This window comes from Bufo gargarizans, chromosome 4, assembly GCF_014858855.1.
Source record: "Bufo gargarizans isolate SCDJY-AF-19 chromosome 4, ASM1485885v1, whole genome shotgun sequence".
NCBI lineage: Eukaryota > Metazoa > Chordata > Amphibia > Anura > Bufonidae > Bufo > Bufo gargarizans.
In genome coordinates this window covers 64,372,198-64,394,577 of record NC_058083.1, presented here as the reverse complement: position 1 = coordinate 64,394,577, position 22,380 = coordinate 64,372,198, and the positions used below count along the sequence as shown (strand labels likewise).

General features: G+C 44.0%; 2 protein-coding genes across 2 annotated transcripts in view; both read right to left on the bottom strand.

The window, feature by feature from the left end:
• Nucleotides 1-6,071, bottom strand: part of LOC122933868 (gastrula zinc finger protein XlCGF17.1-like) — a 57,104-nt gene extending 51,033 nt beyond the window's left edge. The window contains exons 1-2 of one of the 2 annotated variants that reach the window (XM_044288952.1): nucleotides 6,016-6,071; nucleotides 5,809-5,932 (exon numbers count right to left, since the gene is read on the bottom strand). In XM_044288952.1, the coding sequence (XP_044144887.1) occupies nucleotides 5,809-5,932; nucleotides 6,016-6,039 (148 nt within the window). In that variant the 5' untranslated portion in view covers nucleotides 6,040-6,071. Of the gene's footprint in view, nucleotides 1-5,808; nucleotides 5,933-6,015 lie in introns of those variants that run through there. The other variant, XM_044288953.1, reaches the window with a different exon arrangement.
• LOC122933840 (gastrula zinc finger protein XlCGF26.1-like) overlaps nucleotides 1-22,380 on the bottom strand; it is a 327,998-nt gene that overhangs the window by 221,584 nt on the left and 84,034 nt on the right.

The following is a 22,380-nucleotide window of genomic DNA, read 5'->3' as shown; positions in this document are numbered from 1 at the left end:
AAGGTTGATGCGGAAATTGAAGGTTTTCCGTTTGCTTGTAATTCCCGTTTTGTCCTACCTGCCAGGGTGGCGCTAGAGAGCAAGAACATTTTTTGTGAGATTTTTGTAGATAGTGGAGCAGCTGTCAATCTTATTGATAATCAATTTGCTATAACTCATGGTTTCCAGGTATGCACTTTGGGAAAGGATATACCTGTTTTTGCTATTGATTCCGCTCCACTTTCTCAGAAATCGTTAAAGGGCATAGTTCACAATATCCGTTTGATTGTGAGTGATGCTCATGTTGAGGATGTGTCATGTTTCGTCCTTAGCGGGTTGCCTACTCCTCTTGTGTTGGGGCTACCCTGGCTCACTAAACATAACCCCACCATTGATTGGCAAGCGAGGCAAATAAATGGTTGGAGTGACTTTTGCAGAGAGAATTGCCTCACGACATCTGTTTCTGAGGTTTCTACTAAGACTGTACCATCTTTTCTCTCAGAATTTTCGGATGTCTTCTCTGAGAGTGGTGTTCAGGACTTGCCCCCGCACAGGGAGTACGATTGCCCTATTAATCTCACCCCAGGCGCCAAGCTGCCTAAATCTCGTTTATACAATCTCTCCCAACCTGAAAGGGTCGCTATGCGTGCTTATATCTCTGAGAGTCTGAGAAAGGGACACATACGACCCTCGAAGTCACCTGTTGCCGCTGGTTTTTTTCTTTGTTAAGAAAAAAGATGGTTCTTTAAGACCATGTCTGGATTTCAGGGAGCTGAACAGTATCACAATTCGTGACCCTTATCCGCTTCCTCTGATCCCGGACCTGTTTAACCAGATTGTTGGGGCTAAAGTTTTTTCCAAGTTGGATCTAAGAGGGGCATACAACCTGGTCAGGGTCAGAGAAGGAGACGAATGGAAGACGGCCTTCAATACCCCTGAGGGCCATTTTGAGAATTTGGTTATGCCTTTTGGTTTGATGAATGCTCCAACCGTCTTTCAGCATTTTGTGAACAGCATTTTTTATCATTTAATGGGGAAATTTGTATTAGTGTATCTAGATGACATTTAGATTTTTTCTCCTGATTTCAAAACTCATAATGAACACTTACGTCAGGTCTTGCTCATCCTGCGGGAGAATAAATTGTACGCTAAACTGGAAAAATGTGTGTTTGCGGTTCCAGAAATGCAATTTCTGGGGTTTCTTCTCTCCGCTTCTGATTTTCGCATGGACCCCGAGAAGGTCCGCGCTGTGCTTGAGTGGGAGCTTCCTGAGAATCAGAAGGCGCTGATGCGCTTTTTGGGCTTTGCCAATTATTACAGGAAGTTTATTTTGAATTATTCCTCTGTTGTTAAACCACTCACTGATATGACTAGAAAGGGGGTAGATTTTTCCTCCTGGTCGATAGAGGCGCATAAGGCCTTTTCTAATATCAAGGAGAGTTCTGCTTCCGCTCCCATCTTGGTACAACCTAATATTTCTCTACCCTTCATAGTTAAGGTTGATGCTTCTGAGGTGGGTGTGGGTGCGGTCTTGTCTCAGAGTCCCTCTCCTGCCAAATGGCGACTGTGTGCCTTTTTCTCGAAGAAACTCTCCTCCGCCCTGGGGTTAAGAATGTGAAGGCGGATGCCCTGTCACGTTGTTTTCCGGGAGGTGGGAATTTTGATGACCCGGGTCCCATTTTGGCTGAAGGTGTGGTGGTCTCTGCTCTTTATCCTGAATTGGAGGCAGAGGTTCAGGTAGCCCAGTCAGAGGCTCCTGATCTTTGTCCTCCTGGGAGGTTGTTTGTGCCTCTCGCTTTAAGACACAAGATTTCAAGGAACACCACGATCCTGTCCTTGCTGGGCACTCGGGGGCAAGAGCCACAGTGGATCTCATCGCTCGGAGATTCTGGTGGCCGGCGCTTCGTAAGTCGGTTGAGGGTTTTGTTTTGTGGCAGCCTGCGAGACCTGCGCTCGTGCCAAAGTTCCTCATTCACGGCCATCAGGTCCTCTCCTTCCCTTACCCATTCCTTCCCGTCCTTGGACACATCTGTCCATGGACTTCATTACGGACCTGCCTCGTTCCTCGGGGAAGACTGTGATTCTGGTGGTGGTGGACCGTTTTAGCAAAATGGTGCATTTCATCCCTTTTCCTGGCTTGCCCAATGCTAAGACGCTGGCGCAGGCATTTATTGATAATATTGTCAAATTGCATGGTATTCCTTCAGACATAGTCTCCGATAGGGGCACACAGTTTGTTTCCAGATTCTGGAAGGCTTCCTGTTCTCGCTTGGGGGTTCAGTTGTCATTCTCTTCTGCTTTCCACCCGCAGTCGAATGGCCAGACAGAGCGCGTCAATCAGAATCTGGAGACATATCTGCGCTGTTTTGTGGCGGAGAATCAGGAGGATTGGTGTTCTTTTTTGTCCCTTGCTCAGTTTGCTTTAAATAACCGTCGTCAGGAGTCCTCTGATAAGTCACCATTTTTTGGTGCATATGGGTTTCATCCGCAGTTTGGGACATTCTCTGGAGAGGGGTCTTCTGGTTTACCTGATGAGGACACATTCTCCTCGTCGTTGTCATCTATTTGGCAAAAGATTCAGGATAATCTAAAGAGCATGAGTGAGAGATATAAGCGTGTGGCGGATAAGAGACGTGTGCCTGGTCCGGACCTGAATATTGGTGATCTGGTGTGGTTGTCTACTAAGAATATCAAATTGAAGGTTCCCTCCTGGTAGTTGGGTCCTAAGTTTATTGGGCCTTACAAAATCTTGTCCGTCATCAATCCTGTTGCCTACCGTCTTGATCTTCCTCAGACTTGGAAGATCCATAATGTTTTTCATAAGTCCTTATTAAAACCTTATGTCCAACCCATTGTACCCTCGTCTTTGCCTCCTCCTCCGATTGTGGTTGATGGTAATCTTGAATTTCAGGTCTCTAGGATTGTGGATTCTCGTGTTGTCCGCGGTTCTCTCCAGTACCTCGTTCATTGGGAGGGTTATGGTCCTGAGGAGAGGATGTGGGTCCCAGTGACGGACATTAAGGCCACTCGTCTCATCAGGGCTTTCCATAGGTCCCATCCTGAGAAGGTGGGCTCTGAGTGTCCGGAGTCCACTCGTAGAAGGAGGGGTACTGTCACCACCAGACATCTGAGAAGCTCTGACAGATGCCTTTCAGAACCTCCTCCTTGAGCTTCCTTTTGTTTTGCTTTCATTTTCTCATCTCGTTAGCCTCTCTCAGCTTGCTTCACTTTGCGGTTTATATTCCTTCCTGGAGTGTGTGCATGCTGATCCTACTTATGAGTCTCCTACAGATAAGTTTTGTTCATTCATTTGTGTTTTTCTGTTTGCTGGATCCCAGGTGACCCTGACTCCCTCCGTATCAAGTGTAGGGAGCTGGTGGCCGTGTCACATCACTATTATAGGGTGTTCAGGTGTTATACAGTTGAAGTACGAGGATATGCGATCATCTACCATTGGGATTTTCGCATAGGCTGAGCAGTTAGGGAGAGAGCCAGGTCTGATGCAGGGCTCTCCCTTTTGTTCCTTAGTTTTGGATCCAGTGAGTCGGATATTCATTTTGTGTCTTCTAGTTTCCTGTACATCTTCCGTGACACCAATTTTTTGTAGAATCACTTTTATAGAATTATGAAGGGAGTTGTGCCTGGTAAAAAAGTTCAACTGTGTTACGACTATCCCTAAAACGGAACCAAGAGACACACAGTTTAACTTTTTTACCAGGTACAACTCCCTTCATAATTCTATAAAAGTGATTCTACAAAAACATTGGTCCATTCTCCACCGAGATCCAGTTATCGGTAAAATCATCCCGAGTAAACCTAATATCACGTTTCGTCAGTTGATTGGATCGTTTACATACACTTTGCTTTCTCATCCTTAGTCCAATCCCTATTTATGTATTACACTCTATCCCTAGCCATTCCTCTTTTTCCATTGAATATACCTCTGACCTCTAACCATCAGGTTTACTGGCCCTAGACGCCCCCGTTAGGACCTGAAGCCACAAATCGCCCTTTATGCGTTCCACAGGTGGAACGCAAGTCTGGCAACCGACATCACATGACTGGAAGTGAATCTCCGGCCCATACATCTAGGCCCCGAAACTACCTACAGAAGCGGGGGTGAAACTCCGAACATAGCTGGGCAGTCACCCGTGCGGACATACTAATTAATTAGGTGTCCACATGTATTTGCCCTAGGGGCAGTTTTAAATTAATGTGAATATAAGCAATAAACATGCGTTCCACGGATGGAACGCACTTCTGGTTCCGGGTCACAGGACCGGGAGGAAGCGCTCCACCACGTGGAGATTCCTCCTCCTCATTTTTTATGCGACCATCTATAAAAAGCTGCTCTGTATTTGTCTATGTGTATATGCTCCTGAGGAAGGGGTTGTCTATGCCCCGAAATGCGTTGAGCTAATCTAATAAAAGTTACCTTGTGCAACGTCTGAAGTCCTGTAAGTTATCAATCAACAGGACGACAAGGGGAACTTACGTTCTACAGACGACCTCGGCGAGGGGGGGTTTACCTGTCATCAAGTGTCTTGAGCTTTATCTTGCGCCGACCCCCCTGGTGAAGTGAGTAAAACACGATTGCGTGTATATGTATAATCTGTTAAATAATTCAGCGAACATACTCACTTTGATTATTATTGTTTTTATGTAAGAACACTTTTTTTATCTTTATTTCTTATTGGCTATACCCCGTTTTGGTCTTCTTTATTTCTGGGGAGGCACTACAAGCCTCTATCAGTGGTATCAAATTCCCATTAATCCTCTTTCAATACTTGGCGCTCCACCAGCTTTTCTTCTCCTCTTTTTCCATGCATTTTAATGCTGTACAGAGACAGGTCTCCATACAGCATTAAAGTTTTGCAACAAATCGACTTTGGATCTTGGATCTGAAGCTCGATTCGCTAACCTCTCCCTATGATTAATGCACCAGATCTTTAAACTTCAGTAAAGAATTGTTTGCTGTTAACTCATTATTTCTATCCTATATTGGCACTGAAGGGACCCTGCCTCGAACCTTAAAACATCAACATCAAGGGCACCTCGACCGCCATCAGGCAAGAGAACTCCAGAATCAGAGTGTGTCCTGAAGGTAAGAACCTGTGTGCCCTTCCAATCATTACACACTGGCCCAGAGAGCTTCAGAAAATCGCAAGTACGACTACTGCACCATCCAGCCACCCACCCTACGGCCTGGCCTCTGAAAACACTTCAGGTCGTACATCTACTGCTAGAAGACACATGTCCACTCTGCCAGAACCACAAACTGGAGGAGGAGAGAGAAGAGCCCGGTGATCCCACCTTCTTCTCCGGTCACATATAGCACCTTGTGTCTTCTCTGCTTGGGGAGTGACTAGAGGATCCCAGACATGAAGGGAGGAGAACTACTGGAATAAGGATGTGTTCACACCACGTCTGAGCCTTCCTTCAGAGGTAGATATCAGGAGGGTTTCCTAACGTAGATCTCTGATAGAAGGAGGTGACGTCTCCCCTGTACAGTCCTATCATTCTATATAGTCACACAGGGGCAGACGTCACCCATAAGCCCCATGTATACGGCACGGCGCAGGTTCTTCTGCAGGATCCTCTGTATAAAATAGTGTCATCTACTGTACCGGCCGATGGAGGCCAAGAGGACACTATATCTGTCAGGGGGATGGAGCCTATGGAGAAGTGTGATGTATATGGGAAATGTAGGCTCTAATGTGATGTGACCGGAGAATAACATGTGGAGCTCCTACATTACACACGTGTACACACTGCACATGACCGGACTGAGGCTCTAACATGGCCTCTTCTCACCTCATCTCTTCTTACCTGGTGATGTCAGAAGCCGGGGAGCCTCCATCATGGCCTCCTTGTACAGAACCTGGTGTCCTTCTATGTACTCCCACTCCACCATGGAGAAATAGACCGCCACATCCTGACACCTTACAGGAACCTGACAACACATTGACACCGTCATCACCCAGACCCCTCCAGTGCTGTTACTGGAGAATTTCCCAGCATTCCCAGTAGTGTCACCTCTCCAGTCAGCAGCTCCATCATCTTGTGGGTGAGTTCTAGGATCTTCTGCTCATGTATCAGGGGGGGAGGCTCTGTGATGGGGGTCCTGCTCCACCCTCCTGACTCTTGGATGATGGGAGTCACCCCTGATGTCTTCTTCACTATGGTGTAATCCTGTGGATGGAGACAGACACTTAGGGAAAGAAATTCCTTCCTGACTCCAGATCTACACTCAGAATCCCTCCCTGGATCATGGCCCCATCTCCAGTAATCTAGTCACTAGAAGCTGGAATATTATTACCCTCCAAACCTCCAGGACCCTTCTGGACTCTTCTAGAGAATCCTCCACGACGCCTTCCTCTGGCAGAGAGCTCCATAGTCTCACTGCTCTTACAGTAAAGACTCCTCTTCTATGTTGGTGGAGAAACCGTCTTTCCTCTAGACGTAGTGGAGGCCTCCTTGTTATAGTCCAGTATCATCTAGATGTCAGACTAGTGGTAGAAATCCTCCCTCCAGGCCACACTCCGGCCATCTCCTCCTCTGCTTCCTCTCCTCCTGGGTACAATGTGCCTACTTACCTTCTCATGGCTCCTACAACATGACTATTGGTCTCCATGACACATCACTGACCATACTGGTGGCTGATCTTCAGGTTCTCCATCACATGGAAGGTCTGGAGGACATTATACAGGACCCTGGACTCTTCCTATCACTTCCTATGATGGATTCTCCTTCCCGATGTCTGACTTGTTACAGAATACAATAAAGAGGAGAGAAATCTAGAGAAGTTTACCTCTCCGCTCAGCAGGGAGATGATCTCCAAGGTGAGGTCTAATATTCTTCTGCTGATCTCCTTCCTGTCCATCCTTGGTGGTCATTCAGGAGAAGAGAACTGGAGGAGCTGGAGGCTTCTAGTACTGCAGGCGCCTTTATGAGGAGAGGAGAGGCTGGAAATCCTCCAGGGACAAGAGCATTAGTGAGCTCCAGAACCACACTTACTGCTCCTGGAGAGACCCCGCTTCTCAGAGCCCCCAGCACCAGGGATAAAGGGGGATTCTGGAGAAATGGCTGATACCAGAGAGAAGAAGAGGCTCCAGCCACCACAGCAGTGATTACCGACCAGGACCTGCTCTGTATCTGCTGCACTGCAAGTGCTGAAGGACCTGGGATGATGTCAGTGTCATGTGATCAGTGCAGGGGGCGGAGCTCAGGAGTGGAGAGAAGTGGTAGGAAAGGACCTGAGATGATGTCACTGTCATGTGATCAGGAGGGGCGGAGCTCAGCAGTGGAAAGTATAAGTTGTGGTGAAAGACCAGCGATTACGTCACTGTCATGTGATCAGGAGGGGGTGGAGCTAAGCAGTAGAGAAGTCATAGTGAAGGACCTGTGATGACATCACAATCATGTGACCATATTCCTGTGAGGGAGGGGAAGTTCTGGAGATGTTTTCACAGGAGGAGATGAAGGTGTGATGCTCTGCAGGGTCCGGGGGATCTCTGTGTGCTCCGGAAAGCAAAGATGTAGAGGGGTTTTGGAAACTTGGCATATCTTTTACTGGGAGAAAGGCTGAGGCTACTTTCACACTAGCGTTGTTTGAATCCGGCATTCAATTCCGACACCGGAACTGCCCGCCGGATCCGGAAAAACGCGTGAAAACTGATTACATTTGAATCCTGATCAGGCTTTCGATCACAATGGAAAAATGCATTGGAAAAAACGGATCCGCCATTTATGGACTTGCATTGGAAAAGCCGGATCCGTTTTGACTGAACACACGGCGCCGGATCCGGCGTTAATGCAAGTCAATGGGAAAAAGGCCGGACCCGGCGTTCAGTCAAAGTGTTCAGGATTTTTGGCCGGAGGTAGAAATACTGCATGCTACGTTTTTCAGAAAAGCCTGATCAGTCAAAAAGACTGAACAGAAGACATCCTGATGCATCCTGAGGGACGGACTCTCCATTCAGAATGCATTAGGATAAAACTGATCAGTTCTTTTCCAGATTTGAACCCCTAGGACGGAACTCAGCGCCGGAAAAGAAAAACGCTAGTGTGAACGTAACCTGAATCCCTTTTCTAGCTCACGTTACGCTGCACAGGTCCACGTCTTGTAAACCAGTGAGGAACGGTGGGAGAGTTCACTTTTTTGCCTTCAGGTTTCCTGTCCTTGGAGTTATACCTGTAAGTGTAATTTATCATTGCTTTGGTCGCCTCACTTTCCAAAAAGAAACAATGAAAACAATGAAAAAGCCCCTTAACCACTTAAGGACCACAGGTTTATACCCCCCTAGTGACCAGGCCCTTTTTTACAAATCGGCACTCCACAACTTTCACGGTTTATTGCTCGGTCATACAACTTACCACCCAAATGAATTTTACCTCCTTTTCTTCTCACTAATAGAGCTTTCATTTGTTGGTATTTCATTGCTGCTGACATTTTTACATTTTTTTGTTATTAATCGAAATTTAACGAATTTTTTTTAAAAAAGTCATTTTTCAGTTTTAGTTGTAAATTTTATTTTTTTTATGACATTTATTTATAAATTTTTCGCAAAATTTATTGTTCTACATGTCTTTGATAAAAAAAAATGGTTTGGGTAAAAGTAATAGTGTTTACAAACTATGGTACAAAAATTTGAATTTCCTCTTTTTGAAGCAGCTCTGACTTTCTGAGCACCTGTCATGTTTCCTGAGGTTCTACAATGCCCAGACAGTAGAAACCCCCCACAAATGACCCCATTTCGGAAAGTAGACACCCTAAGGTATTCGCTGATGGGCATAGTGAGTTCATAGAACTTTTTATGTTTTGTCACAAGTTAGCAGAAAATGATGAATTTTTTATTTTTTCGTTACAAAGTCTCATATTCCACTAACTTGTGACAAAAAATAAAAACTTCCATGAACTCACTATGCCCATCACGAAATACCTTGGGGTGTCTTCTTTCCAAAATGGGGTCACTTGTGGGGTAGTTATACTGCCCTGGCATTTTAGGGGCCCTAATGCGTGAGAAGTAGTTTGAAATCAAAATGTGTAAAAAAATGCCCTCTGAAATCCAAAAGGTGCACTTTGGAATGTGGGCTCCTTTGCCCACCTAGGCTGCAAAAAAGTGTCACACATGTGGTATCGCCGTACTCAGGAGGATTTGGGGAATGTGTTTTGGGGTGTAATTTTACATATACCCATGCTGGGTGAGATAAATATCTTGGTCAAATGCCAACTTTGTATAAAAAAATGGGAAAAGTTGTCTTTTGCCGAGATATTTATCTCACCCAGCATGGGTATATGTAAAATGACACCCCAAAACACATTCCCCAACTTCTCCTGAGTACGGCGATACCAGATGTGTGACACTTTTTTGCAGCCTAGGTGGGCAAAGGGGCCAACATTCCAAAGAGCACCTTTCGGATTTCACAGGCCATTTTTTACAGATTTTGATTTCAAACTACTTTGCACGCATTTGGGCCCCTAAAATGCCAGGGCAGTATAACTACCCCACAAGTGACCCCATTTTGGAAAGAAGACACCCCAAGGTATTTTGTGATGGGCATAGTGAGTTCATGGAAGTTTTTATTTTTTGTCACAAGTTAGTGGAATATGAGACTTTGTAAGAAAAAAATAAAAATAAATCATCATTTTCCGCTAACTTGTGACAAAAAATAAAAACTTCCATGAACTCACTATGCCCATCACGAAATACCTTGGGGTTTCTTCTTTCCAAAATGTGGTCACTTGTGGGGTAGTTATACTGCCCTGGCATTTTAGGGGCCCTAATGCATGAGAAGTAGTTTGAAATCAAAATCTGTAAAAAATGCCCTGTGAAATCCGAAAGGTGCTCTTTGGAATTTGTGCCCCTTTGCCCACCTAGGCTGCAAAAAAGTGTCACACATGTGGTATCGCCGTACTCAGGAGAAGTTGGGCAATGTGTTTTGGGGTGTCTATTTACATATACCCAAGCTGGGTGAGAGAAATATCTCGGCAAAAGACAACTTTTCCCATTTTTTTATACAAAGTTGGCATTTGACCAAGATATTTATCTCACCCAGTATGGGTATATGTAAAATGACACCCCAAAACACATTGTCCAACTTCTCCTGAGTACGGCGATACCACATGTGTGACACTTTTTTGCAGCCCAGATGCGCAAAGGGGCCCAAATTCCTTTTAGGAGGGCATTTTTTGACATTTGGATCCCAGACTTCTTCACAGGCTTTAGGGCCCCTAAAATTCCAGGGCAGTATAAATACCCCACATGTGACCCCATTTTGGAAAGAAGACACCCCAAGGTATTCAATGAGGGGCATGGTGAGTTCATATAAAAAAAAAAATTGGCACAAGTTAGCGGAAATTTATATATATTTTTTTTCTCACAAAGTCTCCCTTTCCGCTAACTTGGGACAAAAATTTAAATCTTTCATGGACTCAATATGCCCCTCAGCGAATACCCACTTAGCTCGTACGCGAGATGACGCCGATCGGCGTTAGTGGGACCTGGCAGCGGCGTTAGCGAGACGGGAGGTGGATAAATGGTATCAATTAGAAGAACCATTTGCTGCTCAAAATAACAAGTGCTTACAGAGCTCCATGAACATGTGAGGACCTCTCAGAACATGGCGCCACAAAAACAAAGTGTCCTATTGCACTACAGCATAATAAAACCATATATGAATGTTATATCACCGTATGTGTATGTTTTGTGGTGGTGATGACGAATGACCGTATTCACCGAATTAACAGGAATGTAGGTCTCGAATGACAGTAAGAATCTGAGGTACGTTCTAGAAAGCCAGCTACTGACCCACAGAATAAATGTAAGGTCATTTAAGCCACGCGACAACCGGAAAATCCTGTTTTATTTCCCTTTTCCAAGAAGAGTTAAGAAAGGTTACCTAATACGTTACACGAGGGAGAGTCAAAAATGATCCACACTCTGGCTGTAGAAATTTCTTTCAGAAAAGACAAATACCTCTTAAAAATACAATTTCAACATAATCTCCCTGCTTTTCAATACACTTTGTCCATTAGTCAACAAGCTTTCATTAACAAGTCCTCACTAAAAAATGTTTTGGTAGAGCTGTGAGCCACAAATGCCCCAATGTCTTCATGAGACGTGAAGCTCCATCCTCGTAGGGCCACATAATCCACTGTCTCTCGTCTATCCAGCAGAATCCGCTCATGTGCACCCTCAATGTTGTCATCAGTCGTGGACGGGCGTCTGGCTCCTTCTTCATGGTTGACCCTTGAGTGACCCTCTTTGAGCATCTCTATCGATTCATACTGCTTCATGGCAAATCACTTTCTTCATCCTGTGCAGTAAATCTTCCATAACTATCGGCACCAGACGCACCCTCAGACCACAGAAAACCCAGTCACTGCATGCTGCTTCTCTCTCGTACAAATCACAAGTAGGGCAGCCATTGTTTCTCGCCCCGCAGTCGCAAATGAACTGGAAAAAACACATTCAACCCTCCACAGCAGTGACTGGAGAGGTCGTGTCGAAAAATGATGGATTTGTGCTTTCTGAAAGATGATTAAAATAAATTCTACAGTCAGAGTGCAGATAATTTTTGACTCGCCCTCATATATACCATATAGTGGTGGCCTTAAAGGGGTTTTCCAAGATTTGAATACTTATATTAAGGGGAGAAGAACAGAACTGGATCGCACATCCACAATGCTATGCTTACATCTAATTAAACAGCAGGGTTGCTGTTTGACTCCTGAGTCCTGCCGCCTACTAGGGCCGTGCCGCTTTGTCACCGCATTGTGCTGCGCCTTTTTGTCAGAGTAGGTCCCAGTGAAAGAGGTACCTTGGCGTGGTGAGTGGGCTTATGCCTTTTGATCAAAATGTACACTAATGCCTGTTGTACAGCATACGGATCTGCAAATGCAGATAGCACATTCTGGCCCCATTGAACATGAATGGGTCTGCACCCGTTCCGCAAAATTGCGGAACTGATGCGGACCCATTTTGCAGACGTGTGAAGGGAAAAGATATCCCTCAAAATGAAAATAAATTATTAAAGTGAAAGAGGTTCTGCACTTTGTTTTAACTGATGATCTATCCTCTGGCTAGATCATCAGCATCTGAACAGCGGGGGTCTGACACCCGGGACCCCCGCCGATCAGCTGTTTGAGAAGGCAGCGGCGCTCTAGCAGCGGCGTGGCTTTCTCACTGTTTACCGCTGGCCCAGTGACGTCACGAATAGTATCAACTAGCTTGGGCGGGGCTAAGCTCCATTCAATTGAACAGAGCTTAGCCCCGCCCACGCTAGTTGATACTAGTCGTGACATCACTGGGCCAGTGGTAAACAGTGAGAAGGCCGCAACGCTGCTGAAGCGCCGCTGGCTTCTCAAACAGCTGATCGGCGGGGGTCCAGGGTGTCCAGAGGATAGATCATCAGTTAAAACAAAGTGCAGAACCCCTTTAAGCAAAAAGCATAGATTTGGTAGGCAATAAAAAGTGCTCGGCGGCACCAAATCGGAAATCATATGTCCTACCACAATACGGGGGGGTTCCAGTGCACATCCATGAATCCCGGAGGGAAAGCAAAAACCATCTATCCCTGGGCTAGATGATGAAGTGGTATTGAAGGACAGGGTGGGCAAAGAACTGTCCCTGCTATTGCCAGGGGTGCTATTCTGGCCCTGATAGACTAACCACAGACCACCAACCCTGATAAGAGCGACCCTATCCGGAACCTTACACTATATAAAAATGGCCCTAGTAAGCCCCTAGCCCCATAACTTCCAGGTGATCACTATATAGATCTATGTGTTTTTGACTCATTATAAAAGTATATTATAATTATATCGCACCCCTCTGTGTATCACACATATCGATAGCACACCTATACTAGTCCTTAAAATGACTTTTGTGGTCCTATTAGCTAGCGTTTGGTGTCCCTAACAGTCTGTCCCTGCTCCACACAGCAACCTCTCCCTACACTGGCAAAAGACTGAATGTAAAATGGCGGCCAGATCGGGTCTATTTATAAGGTAGGGGGTATGTCCATGTGCTGAAATGTCTCAATTGGCTGTCCTGTACCACCTGATGGATGTGTCATGGGTCAAAGTTCTTCATAATGTAAAAGAATATGGCGGGCGCGAATATCTCCATATGTTCACATGTTTAGCGAATCGCGAACACGCAAAGTTCGCCACGAAACGACCGCCGGGCGAACCGCAAGGCCATCTCTAGTGCCTGGTCCATTGGAAAAGGTCAGAAAAGGAACAGAAACACCACCGAAATGGATCGGGAACAGCATGGGGAGGATGTCTGGATGCATCATAGAAACACAGAATGTGTCGGCAGATAAGAACCATTTGGCCCATCTAGTCTGCCCAATATACTGAATACTATGGATAGCCCCTGGCCCTATCTTATATGAAGGATGGCCTAATGCCTATCCCATGCATGCTTAAACTCCTTCACTGTATTTGCAGCTACCACTTCTGCAGGAAGGCTATTCCATGCATCCACTACTCTCTCAGTAAAGTAATACTTCCTGATATTACTTTTAAACCTTTGCCCCTCTAATTTAAAACTATGTCCTCTTGTAGCAGTTTTTCTTCTTTTAAATATTCTCTCCTCTTTTACCTTGTTGATTCCCTTTATGTATTTAAAGTTTCTATCATATCCCCTCTGTCTCGTCTTTCTTCCAAGCTATACATGTTAAGGTCCTTTAATCTTTCCTGGTAAGTTTTATCCTGCAATCCATGTACCAGTTTAGTAGCTCTTCTCTGAACTCTCTCCAAAGTATCAATACCCTTCTGGAGATATGGTCTCCAGTACTGAGCACAATACTCCAAATGAGGTCTCACTAGTGCTCTGTAGAGCGGCATGAGCGCCTCCCTCTGTCTACTGGTAATGCCTCTCCCTATACACCCAAGCATTCTGCTAGCATTTCCTGCTGCTCTATGACATTGTCTGCCTACCTTTAAGTCTTCTGAAATAATGACCCCTAAATCCCTTTCCTCAGATACTGAGGTTAGGACTGTATCACTGATTTTATATTCTGCTCTTGGGTTTTTACGTCCCAGGTGCATTATCTTGCACTTATCAACATTACATTTTAGTTGCCAGATTTTTGACCATTTCTCTAGTTTTCCTAAATCCTTTTCCGTTTGGTGTATCTCTCCAGGAACATAAACCCTGTAACAAATCTTTTTGTCATCAGCAAAAAGACACACCTTACAATCGAGGCCTTCTGCAATTTCTCTGATAAATATTTTAAACAATATGGGTCCCAGAAGAGATCCCTGAGGTACCCCACTGGTAACAAGACCATGGTCTGAATATACTCCATTGACTACAACCCTCTGTTGTCTTTCCCTCAGCCACTGCCTAATCCATTCAACAATATGGGAGTCCAAGCCCAAAGACTGCAATTTATTGATAAGCCTTCTATGTGGGACAGTATCAAAAGCCTTACTAAAGTCTAGATAAGCGATGTCTACTGCACCTCCGCCATCTATTATTTTAGTCACCCAATCAAAAAATCTATAAGATTAGTTTGACATGATCTCCCTGAAGTAAACCCATGCTGTTTTTCATCTTTCAATCCATGGGATTTTAGATGTTCCACAATCCTCTCCTTAAGTATGGTTTCCATTAATTTCCCCACTATTGATGTCAGGCTTACTGGCCTATAGTTGCCCGATTCCTCCCTACTACCTTTCTTGTGAATGGGCACAACATTTGCTAATTTCCAATCTTCTGGGACGACTCCTGTTGCCAGTGATTGGTTAAATAAATCTGTTAATGGTTTTGCTAGTTCACCGCTGAGCTCTTTTAATAGCTTTGGGTGTATCCCATCAGGCCCCTGTGACTTATTTGTATTAATTTTAGACAGCTGACTTAGAACCTCTTCCTCTGTAAAGACACCTGCATCAAGAGATTCATTAGTCTTCTTTCCTAACTGAGGTCCTTTTCCTTCATTTTCCTTTGTAAAAACTGAACAGAAGTATTCATTGAGGCAGTCAGCTAGTTCTTTATCTTCTTCCATATAGCTTCCTTCTTTTGTTTTTAATTTGGTAATTCCTTGTTTTAGTTTCCTTTTTTCATTTATGTATCTGAAAAATGCCTTATCGCCTTTTTTTCCCTGACTGAGCTAATTTCTCTTCTGCCTGTGCTTTATAAGCTCTTATTACTTGTTTGGCCTCTCTCTGCCTAATCTTATAAATTTGCCTGTCATCCTCGTTTTTATTTTTTTATAATTCCTAAATGCTATCTTTTTATTTTTAATGATTTTGGCCACTTCTGCTGAGTACCACAGTGGTCTCGTCCTTTTTTTTTTCTTTTACTGACAAGCCTAATGGAATTTTCTGTTGCTTTCAATAGTGCCACTTTTAATTAGTCCCATTTCTCCTGGACTCCAATGAAACTGTTCCAATCTGATAGGGACTTGTATACCACTAATCTAATTTTAGAAAAGTCAGTTTTTCTAAAATCTAAAACTTTTGTTTTTGTGTGGTGTGACTCAGTCACTGTACTTATACTAAACCACACTGACTGGTGATCACTAGATCCCAAGCTTTCCCCTACAGTAATATCAGATACCAAATTCCCATTTGTGAATACTAAATCTAAAATGGCCTCCTTCCGGGTTGGCTCCTCAACTACTTGCTGTAGAGATAATCCCAGTAGGGAATTTAGAATATCTGTACTCCTGGCAGAACTAGCTATTTTGGTTTTCCAGTTTACATCAGGAAGATTGAAGTCTCCCATAATGATAACTTCCCCTTCAAGGTCATTTTAGCTATTTCCTCAACTAGTAGATCATCTAATTCTTTGACTTGGCTAGGTGGTCTATATATCACACCTACATGAGTTACCTTATGATTGTCAAGCTGCAAGGTAACCCAAACTGACTCTAAATTGTTCTCGCTAACTTGTATCAAATTAGATTTTATGTTATCTTTCACATACAGGGCCACACCTCCCCCTTCCTGCCTTCTCTGTCTTTCCTGTATATAGAGAACCCTGGTATTGTTATATCCCAGTCATTACTCCCATTAAACCACATCTCAGTAACAGCCACTAAATCTATATTCTCAGATGCCATTATAGTCTCAAGTTCATTGATCTTATTCCCTAAACTGCGAGCATTTGTAGACAAAAATCTGAGCTTGTCATTTCTTAACCTTTGTGCTACTGGCATCTTCTGGCATTGTTCCGGGGGGCAGTCGGACTGCTGGATTATCACTCTTTTGCCCCCCTTTCCTAGTTTAAATGCTCCTTAGCAAATACTTGGAACTGTTCACCGAGGACATTCATTCCCTTGAGAGAAAGATGCAAACCATCTTTCTTGTACAGTTCTTTTCCATTCTAACAAGAGCTAACATGAGACACAAAGCCAAACCCTTGGTTCTGACACCATTCACCAAGCCATACATTGAATTCCTTAATGCGCATCTTCCTTTCATGCTGAAGGTTATGCACAGGCAAAACTGCAGAGAATGAAACATTTGATGCAACCTCCCGTATATTCTTTCCAAGTATGTGAAAAGCTTCTTTCACCTTTGAAACCTCATTGCAAGCCAGATCATTTGTCCCAAGATGGACAATAACATCCACCTCCCTTTCCTGCTTTGCTTGCCTAACAATATTAATGATCTGTCGTCTATCCCTGCTAGCGGTAGCACCAGGGAGACCTCTCACAACACCATTCTCCTCAAACTTCACACCTCTTATGATGGAATCGCCCACCAACAGCTGCTTACTATCAGTCCTCACCTTCTTCTTTTTGTTTTTGGCTGCAGTCTTGCATACTTTAGGAATGGGAGATGATTGTTTCTCACCCACTGTGCTCGAGCCATCCTCCATGTTGCTCTTGCACTCTGAAAGTGCTGCAAATGAATTATGGAGAGCCACAGACTGTGGGACATGTCTTCTATTCACAACTCTCAGCCTACCAGAACCTGCAGTAACCCATCTTCCATTTCTAGAGGGCCTCTGTGGCAGTGGCATTGCAATGTTCTCAGCCTGAGTTTGTTTAATGGTTAATTTACAAATCTCATATTTCAAAAAGGCAATTTCCTGCTGCATTATGGAGAGCTGTCTACAGACCAGACTGCATCCAAACCTCTGAAGAGTGGAACCTGAAATAAAAGCACAACAATTCCTGCACAGAACCAGGTCTGCCATTGTAAAGAGGGGAAAATTTTTTAAAAAGCAAATCTTGTTTAGATTGTATCCACCTCCAGATTACCAGGCTGCTGCTGGGAACCATGTTGTCCGAGTTGTACGCCACTTTTACAGACTGACAAAAATACGCACAACCCCCCCCCCCCCCCAAAAAAAAAATAAGAAAAACAATTTTACAGGAAAAATTGTTAGGAAACATTCTTTCCTGTATATTCAATTATATATAAAGTGCAAGTTCTGCAAGGTCCCACAGCACTGTTGGTAGAAGGTATCCTGGAATAGAAAATAATTGCAAATCTAGCACAATTTTAACCACCTCCGGACCGCCTAACGCAGATGTGCAGTCCGGAGGTGGCAGCTCTGCGCAGAGTCACGCATATATGCGTCATCTCGCGAGAGCCGTGATTTCCTGTGAACGCGCGCACACAGGCGCGCGCGCTCACAGGAACGGAAGGTAAGCGAGTGGATCTCCAGCCTGCCAGCGGCGATCGCTCGCTGGCAGGCTGGAGATGTGATTTTTTTAACCCCTAACAGGTATATTCGACGCTGTTTTGATAACAGCGTCTAATATACCTGCTACCTGGTCCTCTGGTGGTCCCTTTTGTTTGGATCGACAGCCAGAGGACACAGGCAGCTCAGTAAAGTACCACAAAACACTACACTACACCCCCCGTCACTTATTAACCCTTTATGAACCACTGATCACCCCTGATTACCCCATATAGACTTCCTGATCACCCCCCTGTCATTGATCACCCCCCTGTCATTGATCACCCCCCTGTAAGGCTCCATTCAGACGTCCGTATGATTTTTACGGATCCACGGATACATGGATCGGATCCGCAAAACACATGCGGACGTCTGAATGGAGCCTTACAGGGGGGTGATCAATGACAGAGGGGTGATCACCCATATAGACTCCCTGATCACCTCCGTCATTGATCACCCCCCTGTGAGGCTCCATTCAGACGTCCGTATGATTTTTACGGATCCACTGATACATGGATCGGATCCGCAAAACACATGCGGACGTCTGAATGGAGCCTTACAGGGGGGTGATCAATGACAGAGGGGTGATCACCCATATAGACTCCCTGATCACCTCCGTCATTGATCACCCCCCTGTCATTGATCACCCCCCTGTAAGGCTCTATTCAGACGTCCGCATGTGTTTTGCGGATCCGATCCATGTATCAGTGGATCCGTAAAAATCATACGGACGTCTGAATGGAGCCTTACAGGGGGGTGATCAATGACAGGGGGGTGATCACCCATATAGACTCCCTGATCACCCCCCTGTCATTGATCACCACCCTGTAAGGCTCCATTCAGACGTCCGTATGCGTTTTGCGGATCCGATCCATGTATCCGTGGATCCGTAAAAAATCATACGGACGTCTGAATGGAGCCTTACAGCGGGGTGATCAATGACAGGGGGTGATCAATGACAGGGGGGTGATCACCCCATATAGACTCCCTGATCACCCCCCTGTCATTGATCACCCCCTGTAAGGCTCCATTCAGACGTCCGTATGCGTTTTGCGGATCCGATCCATGTATCCGTGGATCCGTAAAAAATCATACGGACGTCTGAATGGAGCCTTACAGGGGGGTGATCAATGACAGGGGGGTAATCAATGACAGGGGGGTGATCACCCCATATAGACTCCCTGATCACCCCCCTGTCATTGATCACCCCCTGTAAGGCTCCATTCAGACATTTTTTTGGGCACAAGTTAGCGGAAATTTTTTGTTTGTTTTTGTTTTTTCTTACTAAGTCTCATATTCCACTAACTTGTGTCAAAAAATAAAATCTCACATGAACTTACCATACCCCTCACGGAATCCAAATGCGTAAAATTTTTTAGACATTTATATTCCAGACTTCTTCTCACGCTTTAGGGCCCCTAAATGCCAGGGCAGTATAAATACCCCACATGTGACCCCATTTCGGAAAGAAGACACCCCAAGGTATTCCGTGAGGGGCATATTGAGTCCATGAAAGATTGAAATTTTTGTCCCAAGTTAGCGGAAAGGGAGACTTTGTGAGAAAATAAAAAAAAATATCAATTTCCGCTAACTTGTGCCAAAAAAAATAAAATTCGAGGAACTCGCCATGCCCCTCACGCAATACCTTGGGGTGTCTTCTTTCCAAAATGGGGTCACATGTGTGGTATTTATACTGCTCTGGCATGTTAGGGGCCCGAAACCGTGAGAAGAAGTCTGGGATCCAAATGTCTAAAAATGCCCTCCTAAAAGGAATTTGGGCCGCTTTGCGCATCTAGGCTGCAAAAAAGTGTCACACATCTGGTATCGTCGTACTCAGGAGAAGTTGGGGAATGTGTTTTGGGGTGTCATTTTACATATACCCATGCTGGGTGAGAAAAATATCTTGGTCAAATGCCAACTTTGTATAACAAAATGGGAAAAGTTGTCTTTTGCCAAGATATTTCTCTCACCCAGCATGGGTATATGTAAAATGACACCCCAAAACACATTGCCCCAACTTCTCCTGAGTACGGCGATACCAGAAGTGTGACACTTTATTGCAGCCTAGGTGGGCAAAGGGGCACACATTCCAAAGAGCACCTTTCGGATTTCACCGGCCATTTTTTACACATTTTGATTGCAAAGTACTTCTCACACATATGGGCCCCTAAATTGCCAGGGCAGTATAACTACGCCACAAGTGACCCCATTTTGGAAAGAAGACACCCCAAGGTATTCCGTGAGGGGCATGGCGAGTTCCTAGAATTTTTTGTCGCAAGTTAGTGGAATATGAGACTTTGTAAGAAAAAAATAAAAATAAAAAATCATCATCATTTTCCGCTAACTTGTGACAAAAAATAAAAAGTTCTATGAACTCACTATGCCCATCAGCGAATACCTTAGGGTGTCTACTTTCCAAAATGGGGTCATTTGTGGGGTGTTTGTACTGTCTGGGCATTGTAGAATCTCAGGAAACATGACAGGTGCTCAGAAAGTCAGAGCTGCTTCAAAAAGCGGAAATTCAAATTTTTGTACCATAGTTTGTAAACGCTATAACTTTTACCCAACCACCAACCATTTTTTTTTTGCCCAAACATTTTTTTTTATCAAAGACATGTAGAACAATAAATTTAGCGAAAAATTTATATATCGATGTCGTTTTCTTTGCAAAATTTTACAGCTGAAAGTGAAAAATTAATTTTTTGGCAAAAAAATCGTTAAATTTCGATTAATAAAAAAAAAAGTAAAAATGTCAGCAGCAATAAAATACCACCAAATGAAAGCTCTATTAGTGAGAAGAAAAGGAGGTAAAATTCATTTGGGTGGTAAGTTGCATGACCGAGCAATAAACTGTGAAAGTAGTGTAGTGCAGAAGTTTCAAAAGTGGCCTGGTCATTAAGGGGGTTTTAGCTAGCGGGGTTGAAGTGGTTAAGAAGTAATAGGAAAAATGTTTTCTCTGATGCTTTGCAAGTGCTAGTATTCAATAGTTCTCTAACCACTATCAGGCCCTTCTCATGTGTGATCGAAGGTGTATAAACAACATACATGGAATGTGACGAGTATGCAGTTCTTATCAGTCACTAATGTACCGATCTCTGACAAAAAGTGTCCCGTATCTCTAGGGGAGTCTTCACCTGTGATGGTCGATTTATTGTATACATTCTCAAATGTCCCTGCGGTTTAATGTATGTGGGAGAAACCTCCATGAGAATTAAAGATCGATTAAGTAAGCGTAAATCGACTATCAGAAAGGAGAATTTGTTACTCCCACTACCGTATAATTTTCATTTAAAGGGGCATACAATATCACAACTACGCTATAAGGTTATAGAGAGTGTTTCACTTCCTCGACGCGGTGGAGACAGAAACAAATTGCTTTTGAAAAGAGAGGCATATTGGATCCATCGTTTGCAGACCATGGATCCAAAAGGCCTAAATCGAGATTATAATGTCAGTGGTTTCATATGATGCGATTATTTATAATTATGTCTTCTACTCCTCTTTTTCTTTCCTTTCTTTCTATAGCGAAAATAGATGTTCCAGAGAATGTATTTCACCTGTGGAATCCCGTTTATTTCTCTACACCTTGTAGGAATTCAACGATGGGAGGAGCCTAATGAAACAATGTGATGTCATTTCCTTTGTACCTATTTGTATATATATATCAGGTTTTGTGGTAGGATACATACACACATTCTGATGAAAGCACTTAGTTGCTGAAACGCATCACTATGCTGTTGGAATATGTGACTGAATAAATTTGCAAGAAACTTCAACAGAGCGAGTGTCGGTCTTTACTTCACCATTGTTCAAGTATTGTCTTTTTGTTGTTTGTGTAGCAATGCATGAATGGGTTGTGTGAAACTTTAGGTTTAGTGTGATTCTTGTGTGGTAAGTGAGACTGATAAGTGTGAGATTGAACAAGTGGCAAGTGTGCTCATTTCATTATGTCAGCTTTGTTCCTGAGGAGATGCAGGAATTTGATGGTGACCTGGAAATTCTAGTGACTGACTGAAAACACATTGTCCACCTGAACCTTGATGGCTCTGCCATCTAGCAGCCGCCGAAATTGCACCTGGGCTTTGAAGACAGCCCTTATCCACCTGAATGAGAGATATTGTTTTCTTGGGGGCTCCAAACACCATGTGGCCTGTGACACAAGACATGCACTCCATCTAAACAAGGGCATTTGTAGTCAGTACTGCCCCCTCCTGAGATCTCATTTACCTTCCGACTATGGCATTTACCCACCTATCATAGAGACTGTTATTCCCAAGCCTGAGATGGCAAAGTATCCTCTGCTGAGAGTGTGATAATGATGTTCAATGTAAAACCTACAAAGTGACACTTCTGAGTTGGAACCTGACGTTACTTTTTTAAATGTATTAATATTTACCACTGTAAGCTGGTCAAAAAGTCCCCATTACCTAGAGAATATGGTGATTCAGCACCTGAACTGGCGATGCCCAGCCAATCATCTCAGTAAGGTATAATTGCTATTCCTCTCCTCCTGAGAATCATTATCATTGGGCTACCACCTTAGTAAAAATCCTAGGGGCTGAGCATAAACAGAAAGACAGGCACCAAAATTGGAAGTGTTTTAGAACGCCATTTACTAGAAAGAAAACTCTCAGAAATTGTTAGTAAGACCCTAACCCTTCAAGACCGGACATTTTTTACTTCCTGCCTTTATGTTCACATAGCCATATAAGGGCTTGTTATTGTGGGACAAGTTGTGCTTAGTATTACA